Genomic DNA, 23,925 nt, shown 5'->3' on the forward strand with positions numbered 1-23,925 from the left:
CACATACTCCCACTACAAATCACATAATACTGTGAAGTTCCTTGTTGGTATTAGTCCAACAGGAGCTATTACATTTTTATCAAAAGTCTGGGGTGGTCGTGCTAGTGACAAGGTCATAACAAAAAATTCAGGGTTGATTGACCTTCTTGAACAAGGAGACCATGTAATGGCTGATCGAGGCTTCAATTTTCCTGAATATTTTGCCACCAAATGTGTTCGTCTTCTTGTACCAGCATCTACAAAGGGAAGAAAACAATTGACAGGATTAGAGGTGACACACTCTAGAAAAATGTCCCGAGTGAGAATCCACGTGGAAAGGGCCATAGGAAAACTGAAGACATTCAGAATTCTGCGGAACACCCTGCCAGTCAGTATGGTCAAACGGAGAAATGATAACAGTCTTTGCACAATAGATAAAATATTAATTGTTTGTGCAGCACTTTCAAATCTGGGGAAACCACTTGTACCAAAATAAAGCAGGACTTAACCACAACTTAAAGGGATAGTTCACCTAAAAACCCTCATGTCGTTCCAAACCTGCAAGACCTTTGTTCATCTTCGGAACACAAATTAAGCTATTTTTAATTACTTAGGCTGTCAATGGAGGGACAGAAAGCTCTCGGATTTCATCAAAAATATCTTCATTTGTGATCTGAAGATGATCGAAGGTCTTACAGGTAGGGATGTCCCGATCAGGTTTTTTTGCCCTCGAATCCGAGTCATTTGATTTTGAGTATCTACCGATACAGAGTCCCGATCCGATACTTCTATAATACATTTAAAAAAAGAAGAGCGAAAAAACAGATCCAGGATGTTCCTTATTTTTTATTTAATTCACCTTATTTTAACATTCAACAACTCTGTTGAACACTTCTGTGAGGTAGCTTGAACAATCAAGTAATAAATAACATAAATTCTTCACTTTTGGTGATGTCAACAAAGTGATGTCTTGCCACACGCGTTGCTGTTTCTGTGTGGAGTCAAAAGGGTCTAACTCTGTGCCACCGCATAACTATAGATGTGTTAAAAAAGAATGAGAATATATATATACATATATATCTGAGTCCTGATCGGGAGGTAACGTCCGATTCCGATCGAATCTGAAACCACGTGATCGGATCTGGACATCCCTACCTACAGGGTTGGAACAAAATGAGGGAGAGAAACTAATGTCAGAATTTTCATTTTTGGGTGAACTATCCCTTTAATTTTATACTTTTACCTACGGGATTACTTTTTTATTATTATTAAATATATTAAAATACCAAACACATGCATTGATATTTGTAGTGTTGCACTTGTATCACAATGTTTCACATGGATTGTAATTATAAAATGAAATGATATGTTCAGTAATGAACACCAACAACTATTGATTAACTGATTTATTGACTGATGAATAAAGTACTGTAGACTACGATTTCCGTTTTTAATGTATTTGCTGTAAAAAGTGAAAAAGCTTGGTGATCAGAAAGGCAAGAACAACCTATGCTTTAAGAAAAAGAACAATTTCTCTTGTAAAACTGATTTCATATCAGCACTATTAAGCTGCGTTTGAGACAATTTTCATGTAGCTGTCACTCAACTTCAGTCTTCCCTCTACAAATGCATCCACAACTTTTGGCAGCATGTGTTTAAAGTAAAAGCTACGTAGCTTATGCATATATGTGGAGACAAAACCATTGTCATAAGGCACATCAAGTTCCAGGTGCTGTATTGGGGTCCAAATAACAAGACAGGATGTTTTCAGCCCGAGACAGTGCATCCCTAACTGTATCTGCCTGTAGTAACCTCTGGGGCCTTTTGGGTTGACAATGTACTGCCCGCCCTCCACTCTGATGTCTTGGTTTGTGGCAGTGAGTGCATCATTAAGGGATGTGCATGCACTGAGTGTGATAGGGCATTTTACCTCAAGCAGCTTGTCATCAATGATACCATCAGGGCTTGCTGCCAGCCATGGGTCTCCTGCACACACCACCAACCCTTTGTCCATCACTATGCAGCCCCTCTCCCTAATCTGCTCCTTAGCAAGTCCCTCGCTTTCCTTCCCATACCTTGTGGCCACACTCCCCTGGAACTTTGGGAAGAGGTGTTCAGTGAGAAACTTAGCCGGGTCAGTTGTCTCACGCTGAGGCACCTTGCTGGCTGTGCTTGCTGTTATGCGTAGCTTGCGTGCATCATGCCAGAGTGGTTCTATGCTCTGTTTTCTAGTGTTTCTCTCTAGTTCCACCACTTGATCTGGGTTCAGTTTAATGAAGGCATCATAAAATGTTGTGCACTTTGGACAGCTCAGAGCACTACCATGCTCACTGTGGGGCTGAGCTAAGCGGCTGAACACGTTGAGTTCCTCTCCCTGAACATCCTGCTCTCCCTGACTGCTGGTGAAATCCTGACTACCTGACTCAGAGGCTGTGTCTGTCTCACTGCTGTCACACATGACAGAAAAGAGAGCACAGCCTGGCACAACTTCCTAAAATACAGGTGAAACTTGAAAAATTAGAATATTGTGCAAAAGTTATAATTTTGATGATTGTGGCTTACAGCTTATGAAAACCCCACATTCAAAATCTCAGAAAATTAGAATATTACACGAAAAAAAATTTTTTTTTAAAGGATTTTAAATACAGAAATGTTAGCCTTCTGAAAAGTATAATCATACATATGTATATAGTTATATAATTTCACCTTTTAATTTGAATTACTGAAATACATGCACTTGTGCACAATATTCAAATTTTTCAAGTTTCAACTGTAAATGGTGAAAAGACCTTACCTACACTGCCATATATATATAGTACTGAATCTTTTACATTAGACTAGTTGATTTGTTAGAGATATATGAACTATAACTTACTTTCAGGGCTTTAAAAAGCTTTTTTGGTGACCCATCTGGATTTAGTGGGGGGAGGCAGAGGGGAGATTGTAGCTTGATCTTCTTGCCAGGTTTCAGGAAATCACACTGAGCTACTGGTTGTGGATCAGCCTGAAAGGATATTTAAAATGTACATTATACATAAATATACATGATAATAAAAATAATTAAGGAACATTGGCATGTAGTGTTGTACAAAATACCACCAATTGTACACTGATATTTGAAAAGACTAGGATATAATTATTAAATATAAAATATAATAAATGTTAAAATGCTCCCCTTTTTAGTCACCCGTGACCAAACACTTGGTTTTGAAGTGATAGATGGGCCACTCTGGAGTCCGTCCTGAACACACTGCTCCGCAGCAACCAAAATCGTACCCACATGGCTACACACCTCTCCATTGCTGCATAGATCCAGATAGACATTTTATCAACGGGATAAATGCAAGTATTGAAAAAGTGTATCTAAATGCGTTTGTAAAATGTAACGTTAGCTAGCCAGCCATACTTACCCTGCCATGCAGGTGCAATGTCCACTCTGGATTTCCCCGGACTTCATCGCAATGATCCAGGCGGAGTAGCTCTTTGAAAGCGTCTGACCCGCCTCGATTTCCCCGTAAACGACACAGGTATTTCCATCCGTGTGTGTTAGAATTTTTTTAACTTTTCCGGAATGAAAATAGTTATAGGCATCCAAGCTGCGATATGCCTTGAACGCTTCCCTTGTGTACACACATTCCTTCTCGACCAAGTATTCAAAGATATTTACCTGACTGACCTCCGGTAAATCAGACAGGTTTGTAGAAAAATATGTTTGCCTCAAAATTTGGTTGAACGGGTCTGGTAGTGTAACGTTATCACATTTAAGTTTGGCCAAGTAACGGCTCTTTTCTTCTCTTGGTAGTCCCAAATAATACTGGCTAGACATAATTGCTAGCTTGTTTCTACAGATGAACTCTTGTTGTGTTGTTATTGATTCTACCGGAAGTTAAGTTTGGGCCATAAAATCGCGCATGCGCAGTAATGTTTGTTTATGTTGTTGCCGTTGAAACCGTCTATAACGATTCGCCGTAAATGGGTTAAAACTAGGCCAGTCACTCACTGTGAAGCAGTTTCAGACTGTTGGGTCTCATGGCAGCTGCGTCCAACGTTATTACTTTTGGCCTTCTGTACATGAGACCCCTGCAGTGGTGGCTCAGGACCAAGGGGTTTTCTCCGAGGGGAAAATCCGTTTTCACATGATCAAGGTCACGCGGCTATGCCTATGTGCCTCGGTCATGTGGAAGAACCTTGGTTCCTCGCCAGAAAGACTCGGAGAATAGATACTCGATAATTATGCATTTATTAACAGCCCAGCAAGCCACATGCAATAAGTTCTTTGGCGTAGGCCCCGTCCGCAACTCGCAATCCGAGGGTACGGATTCAGCATTTCCCGCCTGAAGATGGCGGGGGCGCAGCCGACCCCCAGTGCGGTATTGGAAGGGACCATCCTGGTGGTGGTGGGGAGGTTGAAGGGGAAATCCTATGGTGATAGGGAGGATGGATGGAGGAACCCATCTTGTTGATGGAGGGAAGATCATCTGGTGGTGGGGTGGATGGAGGTGAGTGAAGCGTCAGCATCTGCAAACTCAGACAAGTGTAAGTACTGGTCTTTTATACTTCTAGTATTAAAACGTGATTGGATAGGTGAGAAGATAATAAGTGACGCAACAATTGAGTCTTCCCAGCAGAACTTACGCTAAAGCTTTCATTTATTGTGCATCAATGTATCAATGGTTTGAGTGCATCTGACTAGAGATTAGAGCGGGATTGTGAAACAGTTGTTATTTGCTCGTGTGATAGTCAGTGGCCGTCCTGAGAAGCGATCACAAATGAGGTGATCTGAAGCCTCAGAAAACTGCTCAGAAAAAAGCCCCAGAAATGCAGGTTTGAGAGGTGGCGCCCTGCCAAATCTCGCGAGAATCACGACTTGCTTTACAAAAAAATGTTCAAGGCTTGCACCTTGCTACCAGACACTGTTTTTTGTGCGGATGAGCGGGCCAGAGCACGTTGTGTGTTTTCTGTTAGAACGGGGTCGTGTTAGCGGCCCTAAGTTTATAACTAATGATCTTTGCAACAGAAGTGAATCAATCGATCAAAACTAACGGTTATACTTTATTTTGATAGTCCACTTTAGACATTCTACTAACTATAAGTAACTTATAGTATTAGTAGAGTGTAGTATACTGTTAGTAGACTGTTAGGTTGGGGTAAGGTGTTAGGGTTCGGGTTCGGGTTAGTAGAATAAGTTGACTTGTAGTTGCCAAGTTATTTATAGTCAGAATATTTGTTAGGGGACCAACATAATAAAGTGTTAGTAGATATTAAGAAGACAGTCTACTAATAATAATGACAGTTAGTTGACATGTAGCTGCAAAGTTACTTATAGTTAGTAGAATGTCTAAAGTGGACTATAGAAATAAAGTGTTACCAAACTAACTTTAGCTGGACAATAACTTTAGTCTAGAGCTGCTGTAAAGGCAAAACAATATATGTTACTTTAATTTCCTATTATCACTGTAAAGCTGCTTTGAAACAATCTATTGTTAAAAGCGCTATATAAATGGGGGTAACATGACTTGACTTGACATACTGTTGGAAACAGACTAGTCAGTATTGATTTACTGAGTTAAGCAAATATGATTCGAAATAAGGAATAATTAATATTAACATGTTTTTGTATTTAATATTCAAAACACTTCAGACAGGCTTATGTCACTTCAGAGGCTCTTCCCTTTTTTCAGTGCAACTCAACCATGTCCACCTCATTTCTCATGAGTTTTTGAACAGCTGCCTGTATTAGTGTTTCCACAGTGTCTCTTGCACAGTAATACACTGCAGAGTCTTCAGTCTTCAGCTGATTCATGTGCAGATACAAATTAGAGCTGTCCGTAGTTGCTGTGAACCTGCCCTGGACTGACTGAGCTGAGCCTTTGTCAGAGTCAGTATAATAGTGCAAGATCCATTCCAGTCCTTTTCCAGGTGCCTGGCGGATCCAGTGCATCCTATAGCTACTAACAGTGAATCCACTACATGCACAGGTCAGTTTGAGGGAACCACCTGGAGCCACAACTACTGACTGTTCAGACTGCGTGAGCACAACCTGAGAGTCAATACCTACAGAGACCAACAAAAAGAAAATGCTTTACACAGAATCACAATACTGATTAAATTAAATTGGGTTTTACATTTCACCTTCTTAAAACTTCCTAAAAATAAAAAAAACTTAACTCCTTCAGAATTTTTAAATATAAAAAACACTCACTGTGTGCAATTGCCGACAGCAGAAAGAGCTTTAGGGAGAACATTGTTTTTTCCTCTTCAGATTGAACACTCATTTACTAGTTGTTTAAATAGGAAATATGACTGTTAGTCCATGCATGAGTAAATATATATCAATGCAAACTCAAATGAGTAGAGAGGTGTGTTCAAACAAAACTGGTTAATCACAATCACCAGTTATTCATTTCATGAGAAAGGGTGCACCCTTCTGGTGTCTGAATTATTTTTAATGGTAGCACTTTACAATATTTAACATTAGTTAGCATGAACTAATAATGAACTTCACTTATACAACATTTATTAATCTTTGTTAATGTTAATTTCAACATTTACTAATACTTTATTCAAATCTTGTTAACATTAGTTAACTGTGAACTAACATGAACAAACAATGAACAGCTGTATCTTTATTAACTAACGTTAACACAGATAAACAAGTAACAAATGTAAGAGCTCATGGTTAGCTCTTGTTAGTTAATACATGAACTAATGTTAACTAATTAACCATATTGTAAAGTGTTACCTTTTAACTTTAAAGCTGCAGTCCGGCACTTTTTTGGGTTTAAAAATATCAAAAAATACATTTTTGAAAAAAAACGTAACCAGCCAGTGTTCAAAACGATCTGCTTGCCTTGCCTCGATTCAAAACGGTAAGCTTGTAATAATGATTTTAATTCCAGTGGTACTGGTGGATTTCCGCGGGAATTTCGACCATGTCTTCGCGTCATTACGTCACTTCTGTACACATAGAGAAGGAGTCCCCGGCTAGCGTGTGTGGATGATGGAGGTGGAGATTTAGCTTAGCACTTGGTATGGCGGATCCCGAAAGTTTAAAGCGACAATCACCAGTGACAACTGGAGATTCACCAGTTGTAAAACACAAAGACTTCAGACTTCAGAGTGGCTACAGAAAAAATATATTTTTCACGTTTTGACGTGATATAAGCAATCGTTAGATTTAATCAGCATGATATAGCTACTGCAATGCTTCCCCCCACCCCCCGAATTTGGTCAGAACAAAAGTGAATGTTACTTACTTGTTCAGATGACATTTTCCGATGAAAATTCTAATGTTGACACTTTCAAAAAGTATACTCTGACATTGCTGATGACAGTACAGTATCCACAGCGACGCGACAGGTTCTCCTCAATACATTGTGTTCATCCGCGCTGTTTCATGCCGATTTACTACCCACGCACAGTTAATAATTCCGCGAATAACTGCAATTGCAGATTTCTAACAGAGATGGCGACAAAGAGGAAAAACGACGGACTGCAGCTTTAACTTTATTACTTTCCATTTAGCAGATGATTGTACTGTAAAGACACTTAAAGAAAACTGATTTAAAGACTAAAACATCACCTGACCTACTCCGTGTCAAAAACATTTATTGCCAACTTAGGTATTTTGTCATTTGACATTATAATCGGCACCAGTGTTTCTCAACCCTGTCCTGAAAACTGCACGTTCCCTTTCAAGGGAACTCGAGCTGCGTTGAGACGCGGTGGGAACGCCTTGCGTGATTGCGTCGTGAAGCACATGTATAATCAGTCCAATGGAAAAAGGAGGACGTCATAGGCGGGTGACGTCATCGACCAGGAAGCTATAAAGCACTCCTGAGATCATAACACACTAGCTTTGTTGCCTTCAGCAAGTGCGATCTGTGTAAAATACAGTCCTTGTCTATTTATTGTTTGTCTGTCTCAGTATCTAGATATATATTATGGAGAAACAAGAATTCAAAACTTTGTGTTGTTCCCTACCCTCGTTTTATCTCGGGTGGGGACGCGCATCAGCTTTGCGTTGCTTGTTTGGGAGTATACCCAGTCAGTTCTCGAGGGGGCTGACTGAGTTGCGAGAGGTTGTCTGTTTCACCTCGCTCCCGCCGGGCGTTCTTCGAGGAGGACGGCTCGGTGCGCGCTTCCCGAGGCGCGAGTCCCGCTGCTGCCGAGGCACAGCGGCGACGCGCATCTCGGGGATCGCAAATGGATCTAACAGCGAGGTTTGAGACGGGCGCGCCCTATCTCTGCCTTCACGTGTTAAATCCAGTGGTTTATCTCAGGGAGAAGCACGCGCTGCGGTTTCTTCCCCGGGATGAGACACTCGTGCTGCGATCTCCAGTTCCGAGGAATTGGTGATCGTTAGTGTTTAAAAAGGATATGTATATATATATATATATATGTATAAAGCAGAAGAAAAATGTGTGTGAGTTTTCTATGAATGAATAAATAAGTCCGCTCATAACTCTGTTGTATAAAGAGGAGCTTATAAAAGGAGGTTTTATTTTGTGCTGATTGCCAAGTTAAAAAAATTCTGGCCAGCTGAACATTATGAGAGTGAGAATATAAGTAAATCTCTATATCTCAGCCTCCTCGTCGGGGATTGCCGTTTTTTCCTATCTCCACACTGAGGAGTTGAGATCGTGGAATAACCGGTTTCTATTTTATGTGTTTATCCCCAAAACTTCTACTAAAGTAATGTTTTGGGTATTAAATATCATAGTATGACAATGCCTCGGGTTAAAGAGACGCTTAGCTATCTCTCTCCCGAGTCCCGAGTACCCCGACGTTATCCACCAGCCATCATAAATAATAGATAAATATTATTAGGCAGCATTGGTGGGTAAACTATATAAGGACATGGATGAATGTGAGGATGTCAGCACTGACGCTATTCGAGAATTGCGTCGCGCAACAGAAACTATATGGGGGAGGGACGGAATCGTTTTCTCCTCGGCGTCCTCTGGGGGGCGACTCTCTGAGGAGGGTCGCAGCGCTGCCGGTTCGGTTGTTTTCCTGCTGGTGGCCACGGAGTGATATATATAAGTTTTTCTGATGTAAAAATAATAATAATAATATGTCTGTTCTCTGAACGCTTCGCTTTCAACAAAATGAAGATATAAACTATCCAGCGGCGTTCCAGAGGTGTCTTCCTCACCGATCTAATGTTCCTGAGACGGCTGGGCGGGAGCCGTCTCAGCCTACTAAAGCTCCTCGCAGCATAAAGTGCTGCAAAATAGAGCGTCGCCATTCAGGCTCATCCACAATCGAGAGGGACCTGGGTGGCGGTCGCTGTCTAGCCAGTTAGAGATATGCAAGATCTAAGAACTGTTTTATGTCTAATATAGCTTGGAAGAAGAAGCCCTGACGCTGAGGCTGCGGGCTTCTGAGGGTGGTCCCCTCCGGGGTAGGGACGGTTTTGAGAAATCGTTTCTCCTCGGCGCCCTCTGGGGTGCGACTCTCTGAGGAGGGTCTGAACGCTGCCAGTTCGGTTCTCCTGCCGGTTCGCCGTTTCAGGTCACCGAGGTGTCAGCGTCCCCAAACGATCCTCCGAGGAGGGTCGTAGAGCAGTCAGTTCGGTTTCCCTGCCGGTTCGCCGTTTCAGGGCGCCGAGGTGCCTGCTTTTTCCAACGATCCTCCGAGGAGGGTCGTTGGAACTAAGATAGTTAGAGGTTAGCAAGATCTGAGGACTGTCGTTATCTCTAATGAAACTTAGACAAGAAGTCCTGACGCTGAGGCTATCAGGCTTCTGAAGGTTCCTCTGGGGAAGGGACGGTTTTGAGAAATCGTTTCTCCTCGGCGACCTCTGGGGTGCGACTCTTTGAGGAGGGTCGCAGCGCTATCAGTTCGGTTGTTCCCTGCCGGTTTGCCGTTCAGGGCACCGAGGTGTCAGCGTCCCCATACGATCCTCCGAGGAGGGTTGTAGAACAGTCAGTTCGGTTGTTCCCTGCCGGTTCGCCGCTTCAGGGCACTGAAGTGACTGTTCAACCAAATCCAGTCTCGAGAGACTGGTGCCCTTAGCAGAATTTCTGGCAGCGTGGAAACTACTGCCACATATTTCTCAGTGGGTCCTGCACACTTTAGAAAAGGGTTCAGAATTCACTTCGGTTCTCGTCCGCCCAGATTTCTAGGGGTCCTCCCCACAGTGGTGGACCTCGAGCAGGCTCTGGTTATGGAGCAGGAAGTGCTGACACTTTTGCAAAAAGGAGCTACAGAAGGGGTTCCTCCTCCCAGCAGAAAGTCAGGGTTTTACAGCCGCTACTTCATTGTTCCGAAAGAGGATGAGGGGTTGCGTCCTATTCTAGACCTGCGTCAATTAAACAGCAGGTTTCAGAATCTCATGTTCATAGTATGCTTACGGTAATATGATTGTGTCACAGATTCAGCCCGAGGACTGGTCTGTCACAATAGACTTGAAGGACGCTTATCTATCCATCCTCATCACAGGAGGTTCCTGAGGTTTGCTTTCGGGGGCGAAGCATACCAGTATCGGGTTCTTCTTTTCGGCCTAGGTTTATCACCCCACAACTTTACAATATGCGTGGATGCAGCTCTGGCTCCTCTGGGACTCCAGCGCATTTGCGTATTATACTATCGACGATTGGTTGATCCTAGCTCAATTTGAGCAGATGGCAGTTCGGCATCGAGATGTCGTTCTGTCTCATTTAAAGATGTTGGGGTTGCGACTCAACGCCAAGAAGAGTGTGCTCCTCCCAGCTCAGAGGACCACTTTTCCAGGTGTTATTTATGATTCGCTGTAAATGGGGTAAAACTAGGCCAGTCACTCACTGTGGAACACTTTCAGACTGTTGGGTCTCAGGGCAGCTGCGTCCAACGTAATTACTTTTGGCCTTCTGTACATGAGACCCCTGCAGTGGTGGCTCAGGACCAAAGGGGTTTTCTCCGAGGGGAAATCCATTTTTGCATGATCAAGGTCACGCGTCTATGCCTACGTGCCTCGGTCATGTGAAAAAACCTTGGTTCCTCGCCCAGGCCCAGTGTTGGGGGCTTCTTGTCGACGCTTATGCTATCGACGGATGCTTCCCTCACAAGTGGGGGGTGATCATGAGTGGTCACTCGGCGAAGGGTCTTTGGCAGGACCATCTCCTTTTGGCACATAATTGGCTAGAAGTGATGCCGGTATTCCGAGAATCTCAATACTTCCTGTCAGAACCGAGAGGTCACCATGTGCCTGTCCTTCTGGACAGCACACTGATGGTATCGTATATCAGAGCAGATATCCTGTTGAGGCAGGGGCTGAGGCCCGGGGAATGGAGACTTCACCCCGAGGTGGTGGAGCTTCTTTGGGAGAACTTCGGTTAAAACGTTGCCTTTGTGGTTATCCCTGACGCATCCAGCTCCGCTTGGACTGGATGCGATGTATTAGGTGAGGTCGAGGCTACACCTGTACGCAATTCCCGATATCTTTGCTCCCGGGAGTTACCCTCATCTGGAGTCATGGATACTGTGGGCTCGGCCTCTGAGGGGGCCCAGCTCATAGACTCAGGTCTCTCGACTTAGGTGTCAGACCATACTCCAGTCTAGAGCTCCCTCCACGAGAAGACTGAATATGCATTGAAATGTAAACTGTTCTCTGCCGGGTGCGGAGAACACCTTCTGAATCTTGCTTTCTGCCCTATGGTACAGTACTTGATTTCTGCAATGAATGTTTCTTTGCTGGGTTATCTCTGAGGAGAGATCCTTATTTCATCTTCTCCGTGGTACATGAGGCTTGAGGCCTGCACGTACTTGGATTTGCACCTGGTATGGTGGTAGTCTTTCTTCATCCCAGGCCGGGTTGTATTCCTAGATCCCTCCTCAATTTGCGGGTCATTTGTGCTGCAGGCCTTCTGTCCTCCACCTTAATCAGGAAAAGCTAAAGACAGATATTGAGCAAGCGAGTAGTTGAGGCTATCTCACTTGCTTATGTAGCGGCTGGACAGCCTTCACCTTTGGCTGTCCGGGCCCACTCTACTAGGAGTATGGCTGCCTCTGGGATTTAATTTCAGGAGTTTCTCTCCACGACATCTGTAATGCGGCAGGCTGGTCCTTTCCGCATACATTTGTCCATTTTTATGACTTGGACCTAGACTCCACTCCAGGGTCTAGGGGGCTTGTTTCGTAGTATGCGCACAGTCTTCATACACAACAGGCATTTGTCATATGGCGTCGTGGGTATAGGGTTCCCACCGCGTCTCAACGCAGCTCGAGTTCCCTTGAAAGGGAACGTCTCAGGTTACGTATGTAACCCTGGTTCCCTGAGAGAGAACGAGACGCTGCGTTGCTTTGCCATACTCCCAGCATGCCTGTGATCAACTTGCTTCAGGCTTTTTCAAAGCTAGTGTGTTATGATCTCGGGAGTGCTTTATAGCTTCCTGGTCGATGACGTCACCCGCCTATGACGTCCCCCTTTTTCCATTGGACTGATTATACATGTGCTTCACGACGCAATCACGCAAAGGCGTTCCCACCGCGTCTCAACGCAGCGTCTCGTTCCCTCTCAGGGAACCAGGGTTACATATGTAACCTGAGACGTTTTCTTTGTCTCCCTAATCAAACACACCTGATTCAACTCATCAGCTGCATTCTGATTGGTCGACAGGTTCCTAGCGTTTCTCACAGGTTTGCGTTTAAAGTCTGTGTAGAGAGAACGGCCCCTAATTTAATAACAAATGATCGTTGCGACGGAAGCGAATCAATCAAAACCAACTTTAGCTGGAAAATAATTGTATTAAAGAACCGCTATAAAGCCAAAACCATCTCCTTAAATTATAAGTTTATCTCTGTAAAGCTGCTTTGAAACAAATCTACACTGTTAAAAGCGCTATATAAATGAAGATGATTTGACTTTTGACAGAAAAACAAACTTGCTGAAAACAAATCTTATTTAATAAAGTTTAAAAAGTTACAAACATTGTAGTTTGTACATTCTGTGAATGTGATTTTTTATTTTATTTGGAAAAACCGTTTAATTATAATCCAAAACAAAAAGATTGATTAAAAATTCTTACATTTCATCTTCCCTGAAAAGCATGTGGTTCCTTGTTACATGCAAGAATAAATACCTCTTAAAAAGATATGTATTCTTTGATTGGCTGATCTTTTACCCCTCTCAGTAGTCCACATGCACTTTGATTTCAAATACTTAAGTATATTAATAAGTAAGCGCGTCTATTTTTGAGTAATATTAAATCAAGTTTAAATTCAAGTAGAAAATATGTCTGCTTTTCCACTACTGATTATGCAACTGTACATGTGACTAAATTATAGCAGCACTAATTTTAAACTTATAAATGACTTCACAAGGGAATCTGACTTAATTTACATAACATAAGAGCTTCTCACTTACATAAATGCATGAAAAATTCATTACCAGCCCAATTAAATAGGAAAAAAACAACACGTTTATTAACACACTAGGTAAAACAGACAGTTTTTGGTAACTTTGAAGACAGTAGGGAAACTTTGAAGGCAAAACATAAGGAAAACCACATTGGGAGCACACGCAGAAATTACACAAACATTACAGGGGAACCACCGGACATTCACTATTAACTATTCATCCTTTCAGGTCAGCACAGATCTGGCAGAACTCGCTGCAGAAGTCTGGGTGGGTGTTTTCACATATTATTTAAAAAAGTTCCCCCTTTCTTCCTCGACCTCCATATCCTGTGGGTTAGCAAAGAAAGCAAATATTTCAATGTTCATTATTTTTTAAATGTTTTAATTCATCATTGAAAGTAAAACACTCCATGGCAACAACTAACAATGCATACCTGGAGTGCAGTGTTTGTATACGTCTCTACATTGCCTACATGTTTCCAGTTTGTACATTTTAACTAGCTAACCTGGCTAACTATAGCTACCTGACTGACAACACCACATGTTAGCTTACCCTAGCTATAAACATATGAACATACCAGCAGTATTATCCAAAGCTAATTAGTTTAGCTAAATAGATAGGCCACCTCTACACGTGCGTGCTAACGTTAACGCTACAAACGACCTAACTTACCATTAATGGATGCCAGTTTAGCGGACTAGTTAAACATGTCTTGGCGTTATCAAAAAGTATGGACACTGTCAAAACTTTAACATATATTTAAATGTGATCATTACTTAAAGACGCACACTAAATTATTAATCTATCTCAACTATATTAGTAATCAAAATGTAGACTTACATTGATGAGAGCAAACAATGGTGACCACCTTCACCGATGCTGGTTCATCTGGTGGTGGGGCTGGGCCGTGGGGGCGAAGTATATATAGTGGGAGGAGTTGGATCTGGATCCAACTCCTCCCAGTGGATTTCATGTTCTGCAGTGAGGACCTTCTCGTGTTGGGGGTCCTTCAGGACAGGGTTGAGAAACACTGATCTACACAAATGAACTCTGAAAAGTTTAATATTATGCCAACAAATAACATTTTTTATTGAAAAAGTAATCACTGAAGAGTTATTGTGCAGGTATGTGGCAGTTTGTGGCACAGTGTATAGCAAGCACAATAATTGTCACGTCTTGTTTTGGTCATGTTTCAAGTCAGTCATGTTTCATGTCTTGTCGTGTTATTCCCTGGCCCTCCTGTGATCCTGCCATGTGTTCTGTGTTGTCATTGGTTGATTGACTTGATTATTTTCACAGGTGTCCATTGTCTTGTCATTTATAGCCTTGTGTATTTGTTACCCTCATGTTTGCCTTGTTCCTTGTCAAGTATTGTTTCCCTGCCCTGTTGGTAAACGTCATGTCCTTGTTCATGCTTTTTTTTTTTTTTTTTTTTTGAGCCTTTGTTTCATTGTTTATAATCATCTTCATCTTGTTTATAATCATTGTTTCATCGTGTGTATAATCATTGTTTCATCTTGTGTATAATACACACGTACCCCACACCACCACTAATCCTACAGCGTATAACACACGTACCCCACACCACTAATTCTAGAAGTGTATGGTGCTAAAAAAATATTGGGGGGCGCAAACAAATTTAATGCAGGACTGGTTGTAGGCTAATTGTTAAATAACCATTTAACAGTGATAATAATGTATAATTACTACTTCATTTGTTATTTAATTTAATTAAAAATGTTTTCACATCCTGGCCAATATTGTCCAACAAACAATGTTCATATGAAGGCTATGAAAACAAACATATTACATTCTAACATTGTAACATTACAATCTAAAAACAAAATAATGCTTTTTAAAGTAGTTAAACTCACTAAACTTAAAATGAAAATAAATAAAAACAAAACTGCTACCATAAAAATACACTTGTAGGTTTGACATTCTACATATATAATTTATGTTCACCAACAACAACAACAACAAATATTCAAAACCAAATATATTTAGTAAAATATATGTATATTTTAGTCAGAATTATAGCACTCCTATTGCTCTCCGCCTGTGTGGCGCGCATGCACGCGGTGACGCTCGTTCATGTACATGTAAGTTTAGCTTTCAGATATCTTCTTTCAGCCCGTCCACTCCTGACAGAAAAATGAAAATATTTGCTTAATTTTCTAACATTTACAGATGGAGAATATGTCCGTGAAATGTAAGTTATGCATTGAGAAATGTATTGGGTGTCACTACAGCTTAAAGGACACTACAGTATTAATAGAGGTGTATTTGTTCCCACCAATCGCTGCACAAGTTAAAGGGTAACTAAACACTAAAACAACTTTTTTAAGTCAATGATCTCCACAGACAATTTAACATCCTCCACTTCAGGTCCTCGACTTCAAATGACCGCTCTGTTGCAAAGCGAGTCTGACAGCAGCTGTCAATTAATCCATCACTGCGGGTCTCAGGTGCAATGCATAGGTAAAACCTTTATGGGCTGATATGAAACGCATATGCCCCAAACTAGCCAAAACTGTCATTCTGACCGTCACGGGAAAACAATATGAAAATAATAAACTGCGAGAAAACAAACTGATTTATTTGTTTTAGTGAGCAAAAATATCATGCTATAAAATTACAATGAAAATATCATGTTATAAATCATTATGAAAGTATTCTCCACTAAGCGGGCTAACTTGGATTGTTTTGGGGGCAAACAGTGTGCATCAATTTCACTGACGCTTGTGGATCAGTTACTTACAGTCAACACAGGTAATCTCTACCTTCCATGTGCAGCTCCCACACACAACCTTATGACATTTGTCACATTTTGTTTTTCTTGCTGTCAGTTTCTCCCCAAATGGTAAATGGACTGCATTTATATAGTGCTTTCACAGACCCAATGGCCACCAAAGCGCTTTACAATATTGCCTCACATTCACCCATTCACTCACTCATTCATTCATACACCGACGGCGGTGTCAGCCATGCAAGGCGATCCAGCTCGTCGGGAGCAGCTGGGGTTAGGTGTCTTGCTCAAGGACACCTCGACACTTGGTCAGGTGGAACCGGGGATTGAACCACCAACCTTCCGGTTTGTAGACAACCTACATGAACCACTGAGCCACTGCCGCCCCAAATGGCAAAAAAATTTGCCAAATGGCAAAAGGGAGCAAATGATACACGGTCTGTAATGCATACGGTCAGTATGATGGCCATTATCAAATACTCAACTCTTTTGTGTCTTGTAATTTTAATAAAATAACAATGATAGAATAAAATATAGGCACATTTAGGAAAAGTCAGGGTCCTAGTTACAAGGTTAAAGTTTTGAAGTTTTATTTCAACAAAGTTATTACATTGCAAACATTTTAAACAGTCAAAATGACTGCCTTGGTAGATCTAGTGTTAAATTTAAAAGTAGCTTGTTTTATTTTGGGAAAGTGTCCTGAAAAATGATCTTGAGCCCTCAGAGACATGAATAGTTTTTGTTCAGCCCTGCAGTCTTTTGTCTTACTGTGAATCTCTTGCACAGTAATAAACAGCTGTGTCTTCAGTCTTCAGGCTTTTCACCTCTAAATACAGCATGCTTTTACTGGTGTCTTTGGTGATGGAGAACTGGCCCTGTAGAGACTGAGCAAAAGCAGTGCCAGTGCCACCGTCTATATATCCAATCCACTCCAGTCCTCTCCCTGGTTTCTGACGGATCCAGTGCATCCCGTAGCTCATTGAGATTCCAGAGACACTGCAGGACAGAGTGACTGATTCTCCTGGTCTTTTCACCACAGAATCTGAGGAACTCAAAGACTGACCACTAACACCTGAACAACAGAGAAAATTAATGTTAGATGGATTAGAACAATTAAATAATAATCTACTGCAAATGGGAGGTGCTCACATGCAATAATCATCAGTAGGAGTCCATATAGTAGCATCTCCATTGCAACAGAAAAAGGCAGTAAAATAGTTATGGTTACACTGAAGCTGTTTAGTCACTGAACACATGCACTGACTGAAAGTTCAGCTTATAACACAATCTTTCAAGAGTCTGGGAGACGTTGACCCTTCCCACAAAATCATTTGCATCTTTGGAGGTTTGCAGACTTACACTGCAATTTAATGCAGTAATCTGCTAATTATTACAGTAGACAATGGAAAAAATATTGACCAACGTTTGATAAGTGAGAAAAGTTACATTACTTTAACAGCAAACAACTTCTTTCTGTAATCTATTGGTGTGTTATTTGTTATTGAGTCAATGTTTCAGAGATGCAACCAGAGCACCAAGTCTGGCTTGGGGTTGGTGGTTACAATCTATGGTGGAAAGATAAATTGTTTTTGGACATTCAGTAATTTCAAGGTTAGAATGAATGTTTGTTTCTTTGCATATTGCTGTTGTTTCCTCTCCTTTCCGGATTAGTATAACATTGGTGTGTCAGTTAGGGCATAAGTAGTTTCATGAAGTGGTTGTGATTCCACGTGTATCTGCCTTGTAGGCTGAGTTTGCAGTTTATCAAGGTTGCTGGAGTTACAGGTACAATTAGTGCATCATGGTGCATGTTAATTTAAATGTTTTAATTATTTTTAAAATCATATCTTAATCTTTTATATAAAAATAAGCTCCATCCTGACACCATGTATTAGTAAAGATAATGACGTTTTGTGGTAGAAGGATTATTAGAAAAAAAGAATCCAGTCCATTCTTAAAATAAGGGAATGTATGCTAAACTGAACAAATATACTTCATACTGAGACATATAATGTGGGAAACAGACTAGTCATTATGATTAAAAATAAAGAATAATTTTAATATTTACAGGTTTTTGTATTTAATGTATGTGCATTCAAAACACTTTGTGTCACTTCAGAGGCTCTTCCACTTTTTCAGTGTAACAAACATGTCCACCTCATTTCTCATGAGTTTTTGAACAGCTGCCTGTATTAGTGTTTCCACGGTGTCTCTTGCACAGTAATACACTGCAGTGTCTTCAGTCTTCAGCTGATTCATGTGCAGATACAAATTAGAGCTGTCCTTAGTTGCTGTGAACCTGCCCTGGACTGACTGAGCTGAGCTCTTAGCAGAATCTGAATAATAATAAATAATCCATTCCAGTCCTTTTCCAGGTGCCTGGCGGATCCAGTGCATGTAAGCGCTACTAAGAGTGAATCCACTACATGCACAGGTCAGTTTGTGGGAACCACCTGGAGCCACAACTACTGACTGTTCAGACTGTGTGAGCACAACCTGAGAGTCAATACCTGTGGATAAACAAATTTTTTTTTTACAAATAATTTGGATCATGTATTTATTTACATTAAGAAAATAGTTTTTTGTCCAGGGAATATACTTACCAGACACTGTGGCCAGCAACAACAACAGATACAAAGTGAACATGATTTATATCAAGGCTGAACTAGTGATGAGTTCTCCAGTCAACAGTTGTTTAAATATGTAACAGACATCAGCTAATTTGCATTGAAATCCTGATAGCAAATACTGTGGAGTCTGTGGAGCTTGAGGCCATTGAGGTTCATTTCATGGGCAATAGTACCACCTCTTGATATAACTTTTCTTTTTATTTAGTTACAGCTGGTACGTGCATGTAACTTAATCTGAGTTTCTTCAAACAGATAAACAGTGACGTGTTCTGGTGAGAGTGGGTACAGGACTGTTTTAGTAATGGGCAGAGTCCCGTGTGTTTAGCCTCTACAATGTTCTGTTGTTAAAACTGACTCTAGAGTGCTATTCACTTTTTTAATGTTAAAAACATCACCAAACAACAGAATAACATAAGCTTTGCTGAAATGTTCTTTTTAAAATAATAAAATCGGCAGAAATGCTTTTTAATAGTTCATCAATCATTATTAAATGTGAAAATACCTCTTTTACTGTCTTGGCAGTTTTGGTGCACAGTGCTGCAGTCATTTTAGTCACTGTGTCTCTCGGGAACAATATTATACAGCAGTGTCTTCATTTTTCATATTATACATCTGCAGTTACATCTGCTTCCTACTGTTGTCTCTGGCTATATATATACTGGCTATCATATCTGATTAATGCCAGCCATTCCAACTCTTTTCCATACTTCTGTCCAAGCCATCCAGTATCATTTATATTATCAATGTCGAAATCAGAGGCATACATGTCAGTTTATGGGATTCTCCAGGTTTCATGACTACAGCTTCAGACTTCAGTGTCTGACACCAGCAATCTGCAAAATAAAACATGATAAATGTGTGTAAATTCAAATAAAAAAAATAAACTATTATATTATGAGCAATAAAGACTGGAATAATACATTGAGAAGCCAGCAACAGTAATGTAAATCCCAAAACGTTATGCTCCATATGGTTACTGAATTGTACTGAACTGTACAGGGATACAGAACTTATTATGAAGGTTCAAGAGGAAGATTAATTTACATATTAAATTGTAATTATTCAGTTAATATTATTAAATAAAAAATTATTAAATTAAATATTCAGTTTGGGATGTACTGAATTTGAATAAGGGCATAATATTAGCTACTGAATCAGATATATAATGGATCCATACAAGGCATAAAAAGTTATTAACTCCAATCTTTGTATTTCCTAATGTCTTTATTTAGACATTATTTATTTAGTTGTTTGATTGATCTAGAATTTTTCTGGGCTGGATTTCCCGATAACGTTTTCTCTTAGACTCTAAAGGTATAGCTTAACTAAAGGCATAGGCTACCATTTGTAGGCGTGTTCCCCGAACCATACCTTAGGAAACTGCTTAAGATATACCTTCTTCCTAATAAATGCAATTTCAACTATTTATGAATTGCTTCACCGCTTTCTCATTCGCACAAGAGAATAATTGATTCTCGAGCCGTCGATATGAACATATTCAGCACCATCACCACGGACAGCGGCAGCCAGGTAACGTTGCACGTTTTCAACATACCTGACTCGTGGGATATTATAAAAAATAATCCAAACTATAATAGCCTATAGCCTAGCCTACATATTTTATTTATTAAAACATTATACTAGCGAAACCGTTCAGAGATGTACTACCAGTAAGTTACCTACTACAATAAACTAAATAGCGTTAGGCCTAGTCTGAAATCACTATCTAGCATTACGACTGTTTTACAGTATTTGTTATAGCAAATGTATTAAAGGGACTTAAGTGATGGTCTGTCACAGCTGAAGCAGTGCTCCAGACTGGTAACATACTTTTTTTCGTACAGGTGCGACTACAATTCTCACTAAATGCAGAACGAAAGAGCTCTACTCATTTGAACCGTAGTGCACGGACCATTTATCAGCTCATTTATCGGTTATCACACGGGCGTATCCGAGGGTGTGGCCATTTCACCCCTTTCCAAAAAAAGAAATAATAATTTGCAGGTCAGCGCACATGCGCAGAGTAGTTCCTTCTTCCCGCAACCTTTTCAAATTAGAGACAGAACTGGTGGACGATGAAGAGCAAACTGATAAACATTAAACAGCAATGGACAATCAAGGACAAAACAGCGAAATCGGTAACTGTTTATTATGTGCATATATATAGACACATGAACACATAATATACATTCACACGGCACCACAGTTTTCACTCATTTATGATTTTGTAGTTTACACTGAGATGTTAACTGTATCGTTTTCAAAAACTTGCACTTTCAAGCGCGTTTTCAAATGTTAGTTGTTCAGGCCCTGAAAACGGTGTCGTGTAAATGTCCCCTTAGGAAAACGGGAATACAGAAACAGAGCAAACATGTGACACACGAAGTCGAGATTTAATGATGATGCTACTCTAAGGCTGCTGCGGTATGAAGAATTATTTGTTTCTTCAGACTTTCAAAATGGTACTGTCTGTTTCTTGGTCAAGAAGACAAAAGTTATTGATCCTCAAAACAGTCAGAAGACTGAGTGGCAAGAGCGCCACCTCTTGGAAATACAACAGTACATCTAGATCTTAAGTGAAGTCAACAGGAAAGGAAGTAGTTTTTGTATTGCTTTGACCCTGAACTCATTCACAGTGAGTCTCTAGCACAGTAATACACAGCAGTGTCTTCAGTCTTGAGGCTGTTCATCTGTAGGTACAGTTGACTGCTGGAGTCATCTCTGGACAATGTGAATCTTCCCTGGACTGACTGGGAATAGTAGATAGAAGAACTGGATGTGGTGATAGTTGCAACCCATTCCAGACCTTTACCGTGACCCTGTCTCACCACAGCAGCCCAGGAGCTACTGAATGAAAATCCAGAGGCGGTACAGACCAGCCGAAAAGATTCACCAGGTCTTTTTACCTCAGCCTGAGACTGAGTGAAGGTCTGACAATGGATATCTGTGGAAGAGAGAGGAGAGCAAAATGTAAAACTTGCTAAAAATATATAAGCATTCATAAATTATTATTTAGGAATGAGTTACAGACCATGTACAAATAGGAATAACAGGAGTGAATTGATTATTGTTGTCATTGCTGATTATTCTCCTCTACGTACAGTCAGTGAACACAGACACACTCCACTGGTAGTGCAAGTCATGGGAAATATACATCACAGTTTTGCATGAACTCCTCCTCCAGTCTATCATTCCTCATTTGTAACTATGTATGAAAAATAGAAATTTGTAAAAAAGGTAACTGTGGAATGATGAAAAATATAACAGGCCTATATTAAGCAAAATCATATTTGTATTTATGAAATGTATGACAAGATGTTGCCTAAATGTTAAATTATTGTAGTTTTTTTTAAGCATAATTGGATAGATGGATGGATGGGTGGCAGTATGTATAAATGTGTTCAGGTTTTTCTATAAAGCTGTCTTGGTCAGTCACAGTGATTTTGCTCAGTAATGCGGCTGTGTTTTTAGTCTACAAATTATTTCCCTGTTGAAACACTGTGTTTTTGGACGTGTCCTTTGTGAAACTGATCTCTTTTTTTAAGTCTGTAGTAGTGATACCATCCATGCAAAGATATTCCAGCTATTCCAGTGCTTTTCCAGTGGGTTTACATATCCAGTGAATGCAATAGATTCTGAAATCCTGCAGGAGATGGAGAACTATTCTTGAGGTTTAAAAACCAAAGATGGAGGTTGAGTGAGCTCGACACAGTATTATCACCACCTGAAAACAACAACGAAAGAATGTGTTATTAATTTTGTCTCAAAACAATAGGCTATATGTTAATATCTTAATTTGGTGCTTTAGATGTTAACCCTCAGACGGTCTTCGGTCATTTCTGACCGAAATATTTTCTGTTTTGAATTTCTAAAAATCACAGCTTCATCAGAATGATATGAAACTGTGACTTTTATGGCATTAGGTATGTGAATACAAAAACAATTTTAGGTCATGATCCGAGCATGCTAAGTGGTCGTGAAAAGATAGGCATACTTGCGACCCATAGAAAATTAATGGGAAATTGACAAAAATACAAAAATTCTCTGATTTTTTGTGTGTACAATCTACAAATCGGCCACAATGCTAAAAAAAGTACACATCAGTAAAGGGGTGACACTCTACAACATCAAGAGTGCAAAACAGACACACCCACCCACCCACCCACACACACACACACACACACACTTTCATACACTAAAACACCAATACATTTTGATTACAAAAAATCTGTTTTGAATTTTAAAAAAATCACAGCTTCATCGGAATGTTACAAAACTTGGTGACTTTTATGGCATTATGTATGTGAACACACAAACATTGAGGTCATGATCCGAGCATGCTAAGTGGTCGTAAAAAAAATTGTCACACTTGTGGTCTTCGGTCAAAAATGACCCCATAGGAAATGAATGGGAGATTGACAAAAACACAAAAATTCACCGAATTTTTTTGCACCATTTTTTTTTTTTTAAGTACACAGCAGTAAAGGGGTGACACTCTAAAACATCAAGAGAAAAAAAACATATATATTTATATTAAACATCATTAGTGTCACGTCTCAGGGTAGAAGAAGATGAAGTTCCAGATAAAGATTCAAATAGCAAAGGTTTATTTGATCCATGAAACATCAACATTAACATTGACCGACAACTGCAATGTGAACAAGGGAGAACTTAAATACACAGAAGATAATGAAGACTACAGGTGAAGGTGATAAACTAATTAACAATGCACAGGTGATGATAATTACTCAGGGAAGAGTGAGTGCAGGTGTGAAGACACGGGGGATGCTGGGAAATGTAGTGAGGCGTAAGATGAAGGTGGAATCCTGACAGTACCCCCCCCCCTCCCGCCAGGCGCGACCCGCGCCGTAGATGGAGAAAGGCGGAGCTGACGGAGGGAGGAGCCATGGAGGAGGAAGGGTAGAGGGGTCCAGGGTGCCGACTGACGGAGGCGGAGCAGAAGAGGGAGGAGATCCGGGGGGAGCCGAAGAGCCGACGGACCCAGGCGACACCGAGGGACCAGCTGGACATGGCGGACCCGCCGGCTCTGGCGAGTGAGGGGCTGACAGGGGACAGAAGGGCACGCTGACGAAAGAGGGAGTGAGGACCAAAGAGGGAACTGAAGGGAGCGAGGAGTTCAACAGAGCCGGGAGGACGAAGGGACGAGGCGTAGCCGGAGGAGAGCAGTCCAGAGGCGAGGGAAGATGGACGAGTGACCAAGGTGG

General features: G+C 40.8%; 1 protein-coding gene across 24 annotated transcripts in view; it reads right to left on the bottom strand.

The window, feature by feature from the left end:
- Positions 1–23,925, bottom strand: part of ighd (immunoglobulin heavy constant delta) — a 353,545-nt gene that overhangs the window by 61,975 nt on the left and 267,645 nt on the right. For 2 of the 24 annotated variants that reach the window (XM_079618581.1, XM_079618586.1), the window contains exons 1-2: positions 21,732–21,879; positions 21,335–21,644 (exon numbers count right to left, since the gene is read on the bottom strand). The exons of 20 other annotated variants lie outside the window; for them this stretch is intronic. In XM_079618581.1, the coding sequence (XP_079474707.1) occupies positions 21,335–21,644; positions 21,732–21,777 (356 nt within the window). In that variant the 5' untranslated portion in view covers positions 21,778–21,879. Of the gene's footprint in view, positions 1–5,728; positions 6,034–6,181; positions 6,270–18,275; positions 18,581–18,673; positions 18,739–21,334; positions 21,645–21,731; positions 21,880–23,925 lie in introns of those variants that run through there. 2 more of the 24 variants (XM_079618573.1, XM_079618578.1) reach the window with 2 other exon arrangements.

This window comes from Phoxinus phoxinus, assembly GCF_949152265.1.
Source record: "Phoxinus phoxinus genome assembly, chromosome: 1".
In the NCBI taxonomy this organism is placed as follows: domain Eukaryota; kingdom Metazoa; phylum Chordata; class Actinopteri; order Cypriniformes; family Leuciscidae; genus Phoxinus; species Phoxinus phoxinus.